At 32.3% G+C, this 6704-nt stretch overlaps 1 protein-coding gene across 1 annotated transcript; it reads right to left on the reverse strand.

The window, feature by feature from the left end:
* Positions 1-679: 679 nt before the first annotated feature.
* Positions 680-2101, reverse strand: LOC117613743 (UPF0481 protein At3g47200-like). The gene has a single exon (XM_034342316.1). The coding sequence runs from the start codon at positions 2099-2101 to the stop codon at positions 680-682; it is 1422 nt and encodes a 473-aa protein (XP_034198207.1).
* Between the last annotated feature and the right edge of the window lie 4603 nt (positions 2102-6704).

Genomic DNA, 6704 nt, shown 5'->3' on the forward strand with positions numbered 1-6704 from the left:
CTAAATAAAATAAAATATATAATGAATGGTTCCATTACTAATATTACCGAGGCCTTTCGTGATAAAACCCCACACATACTGAGCTTTGTAGGTGGTTAAGTTGGAGACAATATCGGTGTTGTTAGTAGTGGGCCACTGGTCCGTTTCTTTGAATTTAACATGGTATCAAAGAGGGTTGATTGACAGGGCCTAAATTGGGTATTTACCCTTACTCAATATGTGGTGTTCAAGTATTGGGCTTAAATGATTGACTCCGATGTGGACTTAGCTTCACATGTGGCCCACTATGTGTTGGGCCTACGTGAGGGGGCGTGTTGAAGAATATAAGTCCCACATCGAAAACTCGACTAAATAAAATAAAATATATAATGAATGATTTTACTACTAATATCATCGAGGCCTTTTGTGATAAAATTTCATACCTACTGGCTTTTGTAGGTAGTTAAATTGGGAACAATATCGGTATTGTTAGTAGTGGACCGCTAACCCGTTTCTCTGAATTTAATAACACATGAAGCTCTTAAATTTTTATTTCTTATTTTGTTTTGATAAAAATTGCATGCTAAAGAAGCAAATTACAAAAGGTCTTCAACTAAAGCATGTAGGATATTTGGAGGATATCCCCAAACCATACGGACTCTTCAGACAAAAGGTCTTCACATGTGAAGCTTAAATTAGATTAAGATTTGAGAGATTTAATAGTTCCGAAGATTGAGAAAACCAGGACAAAAATTCCAAGTATAGTTGAACTGGCCGTCCAAAGATCCTTGAAGTAAACTCGCTTCAGGAGTGCCACATGACGGTTCCAAAAACTGATCCCATAGTGCTTATTAAGTTTGTCACAAAGATCACCATAGCAGGATACATCATCCATAATCTGCTCACAAAGTTGATTAATCAAGTTCGTCACTCTTTCATTGCTGCCTAGGTTGTTAACAACAACTCCACTGTCAATCAGCAAATTCACGTCTTCCACAGTGTCCACAAGCTTATCCATCAACAAAAAGTATTCGCAAATAGAAGCACACTCTGGATACAGAAACTGCTCCAACGCCATGACGTTTCGAATAACGCATTCTGTCTCATCCTTGACACAAAATTGTGTAAGCTTCAAGTCCATACTTGTAAAACATGCTGAGTTGAAATTACAATGGTGAGATTCATGTCCTTTAACGACAAACCCTGCTTCTTTAAGTAGCCTAAAGTTCACTCCTGCTGCCTTCAGCTTTCTTGCGTCGTATATATTTTTTATAGGAGTCAAACGACTACCTACCCAAGTCATTTCTTCTGCGGGGCACAGAAAATGTCTTACCAAATCAGTGAAATTTCTTATATCTAGTCCCTTCCTGACTGAATTTTCCTTAGTACCGTAATAGTTGAAGAACTCACAGGTAAGCTTGAGAAAGGGATGAACAGTGGCTTCAATAATTTCTACAGCATAATCACGGGGTTGATTTGGACGACAGCAAGGCAAGCAGTAACATATCTGATCAAGATCAATGCATCTGTGTCGTCTATTGGCCTGTCCTCGTGCTTGCACTTTGTTGCGGGATGGGGAATAAGAGTTGGGCTTGGGCTTGGGCTTGGCAAAGTTATACAGGTCTTCAAGAATAAAATAAGGAAGCTGATTTTCAAACAGTATGAGGTCCTGCTCTATAGCTTTCCTCAGCCACGGTGATCTTAATATGTGATAATAATTTTCAGGGTTTTCGGAATTCGTCAAGAAGAGCTCAATGATGAAGCCAGCATCACGTAGAATTACGTCCCGAAAGTAGTTGTCAACCTGACTAATTGTCCCTGCATAACACCTAAGAATCTGTTCTTGACAACCTTCGATGAAATGTTTTAGTTCATCCGTGGTCTTCGAAGAACGTTCAAAAAAATTGTCACAATATATTATTTTATGGGTTTCCATGTCCTTGAGTTCTGGTTTGCCATGGTGGAAGGGGCCTATCGAAATTAATTGAGGAGTGTATGCTGCTTCATTTACTTTGCGGAGTTTGTTGGGAACCCTGTAGATACATCTCGTGTCAGTGTCAGGGTCGTGGAATACTTGTACAGCGTCAGCCCAATGTTCTGGCTCAGATATCTGATCCTCCATATGTGAAGTCGTCTCTTTTCCTGATGACAACGAAACTGTAATTAGTACTATAGGAAGGGATAGTCCAAGGCTTCACCCACAAAATTCCCATATTCAAGAATGCGGTCAATAAATGTGGTGTTATGGGTTTAGCCAAGTTGACTAGAATTAATATGCTCCATATTCTGCACCCGAGTTGGAATTTCACTTATTCCGGTAATTTAGAATAGATTAAAGTATAACATTTTTTGTATAGGAAAAAAAAAGTGTGATGTGAAACCGAACCATAATAATACCAACCATGCATTAATTAGAAGATAAAATTAACTTATGATTCAAGTATTGCAAGTTTAAACGCCAACAGAAAAATTCCTAATGTTTGAAAAAATAGGAGATTTAATTGCTATATTCATAGAAAAATCAAAATTTGATTCATGCTATTTAAACACAATTTAATGCATAAAATAATCAAAATATAATATAAAGAAAGGTTTAGAAAAGCTAGAATATGATTGAGTCTAAAACTTGGCTCTATCTTCTTAAGACAAATTGTCCCTCACGGGTGCTTCAAGGTTTCAATGACAAACATCTCCCAGGATACAATGACCTCCTTCTTGTGGTAGTAGCACTCCAAACCACAAGAACAACGAACACAAACTTATATTTGAATTCTCTCAATATGACACTATTATATATACTCATCACAAACACTCTAGTCTGCAATGAATAAAATCTCTAGAAGACTAGTTTATCCATGAATAGATTGAATGTTTCTTTGAGTTAGATGCAGGTTTACTCTTCAGATAGATGTGTGAAGTGACAGTTTAGAAAAGTTGTGTCTATTGAAGAGTCAAAAGTTGCTCCGTTTCACTTTAAACATACACAACCTACCATATTCAAGAACAGTCACCCATCGGACACCATTTCCGTTCAAATAAAATATTTTATTCGTTAAAAAATTTAAATTTTCCAACACCTAATTCATTGGTTTCAAATCGTTTGCTTGGATTTCAAAGATAAAATCATCAGATTTGGATGGCCATCTCTATTTGTCTTCAACTAGTTATTATGAAGTTGGGTACTCCCAGATACCAGTTAGTTTAGGGGTGAAACTTCAATTTCCTTTATAGTATCACAATCAGTTTTGCCCACATGTGAAGTCTAACAAACACACGTGTTTCATGTCACCCAATATGTGTTGTCTACATATAAACTTGAAATTTCGTCACATGTATGTGAAGAAATATCCCACATTGAAAAATTAACAAACCTTAAAAATACTTATAAGAAGCTGAGCCACTCTTCTACTATCAATTGATTTTGGAGAGAAACCTCAACTTCTTTCAGTTAGCTCCATTGATTCTTTCCATTCTCATTTACGTACCTCTTTTGTTTTCAAATTTGATTGGGAAAAAGATTATAATAAGTAAAGGAAGTAACGGCATAAGTTAATCATTTATTTGGTTATATAAAGAAAAGTGAAATCCTTAGCAAGCCAATTAAGCAAGCTTTAGTAGCCAATTCTGTAGTAGAAACAAAATGTAGCAGAACGAGTGGAGTATAAAGAACCTGGCAGTGGTTAACGTTCTTGAGTTGAAGATAATGATTGATCAGCCAAGCAAGGAACCTTCTCTTAGCTTAAGTTCTTTCATTTCCTCGGGAGTCAAGGATGATTGAGCTTTGTATGACTATTTTTAGCATTTTGGTGATAAGTGCAATGAATGTAAATACAAGAACGAAATGACAGTAATGTAAATGCGATAAAATAGATTAAAGTGATAAAGATTTGAATTAAACTTGTATTTAAAGACAATTGAAAGTAAATTGCAAGAAAGTAAACTTACACTGAGAAAATGAAGAACTTGGATAATCTAAAGTGCTTGAAAAAGATAAAATCCTGGACTAGGAATTGGAAGGTGCTAGATAAAAAGATAGATTTTGTGTGTTGAGTCAGAGGTCCTTTCCTCTTCTTCTGAGGAGCTATTTATAAAGCTTTCTTCAGCTCATGGGTTTTGCCATTAAATGACCTCAACTGGCTTTTCTTTGAAAATTCTTCCAAAGATTAATGTCTTCTGGAGCTCTAGGCATTTAATGAGAATTTCCCAACCACCACCAACCCATATGGTTGGTCAAATTAGGAATGTGAAACTCTTCTCTTAATTTGAGATGCAATAAGTCTTGGTAGGTTGGCTACTTATGCTGGAACTTAGCTTCTTGGGTTGGGTTTGAACTTCTAAGTGTATGATCCGACCTCCACTCGGAGTTTCTAACTTGGTTGAGAATCCCATCAATATTAGAATGACAAGACAAAGACCACACAGAAAAGGTCACTTTGGGAAAGCCCGGATGTGAGAGGCCAGGTGTGTGAGGCCACAAATTCTTATCAATAATTCATAATTAAGTATGTCAATGTAAACGCTTTACCTTTTGCTCCCTCCCACCTGCAGCACGCCAAGAGGTCTACGTCTCTTCTTTGTATCATAATATATTAATATCACAAGGCCATACAATAATGTATATAGAAAGCTAATTAAAATATATGCCTATAATCAAATGGTAGGCCATTTAGTGGCCCTAAAATAACGACAAGGTATAAGGCCTTTAAGGGCTCGTTTGGTACACAGGACTGTCTTGGCATGGACTATGCTTAGGGACTGTCTTAGCTTGGCTTGGCTTGGTCTAAGTTGGATAACACTTATCCTGCGTTTGGTGTATGCTTGGACTAGGACTAGAATTTTTTTTATTTTTTCAAAAATATCTATATATATATATGTATATATGCATTTTATAATATATATAATATATATACATACATATAATATATATATATACATGTATATAAGTATATTATAATAATATTATATATTTTAAATAATATAAACGTACATACATACATATATATATAAGTGTATATATGTGTATATATGTATATTATAATATACATGGGTATAATACATATACATATATTAATATATATGTATGTATATTATAATATATAATATATATGAGTATGTTATAATAATAATAATAATAATATACATGTATATACATGTATATATGTATGTATATATACATATACATTATATATATTATAAAATACATATGTATATATAATATATGTATATATATATATTATATTATAATATACATATATATATATACGTATATACATGTATATAATATATGTGTATATAGGTGTATCTATATATTATAATATATACATGGGTATAATACATATACATATATATATATATATGTATATTATAATAGATAATATATGGGTATGTTATAATAATAATATACATGTATATACATGTATATATGTATATTATAATATATATATACATATAGTATAAATATATAATGTATATATGTGTATATACGTGTGTATATGTATATTATAATACATACATGGGTATAATATATATATACACATATATGTACATATATATATACATGTATGCTATTATTATAATATTAATATGTATGTGTATATGAGTATATTATAATAACAATATACGTGTATATATCTATATGTATTTATATATTATATATGTATATATGTGTTTATATATATATATGTATATACGTGTATATATGTACATTAATATATAATATAATATATATTACATTTATACATGTATACATGTATGCTATTATTATAATATTAATATGTATGTGTATATGAGTATATTATAATAATAATATATGTGTATATATCTATATGTATTTATATATATATATTATATATGTATATATGTGTTTATATATATATATATACATGTATATATGTACATTATAGTATATGTGTATGTAATAATAATAATAATAATAATAATAGTAATATATGTTATTAGTATTACAATATAATATATGCATCTTTTACATTGGTGAACATAGGACTAGCTAATCCTCCCTTTCTACATGGGCTTAGTAGTCCCCTCCTAATGAGGTGTTTTTGGTGGGCCCGGTATTAGCAATCCCATCTAAGACTAGAATTAAATGAAACAAACATGGTACTAAATTTAGTTCAAGCCAGTCCAAGCCAAGCATGTGTACCAAACGACCCCTTATGGCTGTAACTTTCACTCAATTGTATTTTAATGTGCATGCAGATCTGCAAAGCCATTTGTAATTCGCTCTCCACCCCAACTTGGACTTTTGCTACCAAAATGGGACACGAGAATTTTTTTATATAATTGTTTTAGACTTTGCGCTACCAATATGTATTTTTCCTCGGGCAAAAATTTAAAGATTTTGGTACTAAATTTAGTTCAAAAATGCATGGTCCAAATTTTTTTTTAAAAAATATAACTTTTCCTCAATTGTATTTTAAATTAATACTTACCAAAGCCATTTGTAATTCACATAAACTCTCGCTACCATTTTTTATATAATTGTTTTAGACTTTAGCTACCAAATATTTTGTTGGCGAATTTCAAATTTTTTTTTTTAAAATAATTTTTTTAGACTTTGCGCGACCAATATATATTTTTCGTCGCGCAAAAATTTGGGCGGGTACCAAAAATGGGACGCGGAAATTTTTTTATATAATTGTTTTAGACTTTGCGCGACCAATATGTATTTTTCGTCGCACAAAAATTTAAAAATTTTGGCGTGTACC

This window comes from Prunus dulcis, unplaced genomic scaffold, assembly GCF_902201215.1.
Source record: "Prunus dulcis unplaced genomic scaffold, ALMONDv2, whole genome shotgun sequence".
In the NCBI taxonomy this organism is placed as follows: Eukaryota; Viridiplantae; Streptophyta; class Magnoliopsida; order Rosales; family Rosaceae; genus Prunus; species Prunus dulcis.

Bases quoted from the DNA above. Each gene is read 5' to 3' on its own strand.
- LOC117613743 (XM_034342316.1), bottom strand. From the start codon at position 2,101: ATGGAGGATCAGATATCTGAGCCAGAACATTGGGCTGACGCTGTACAA.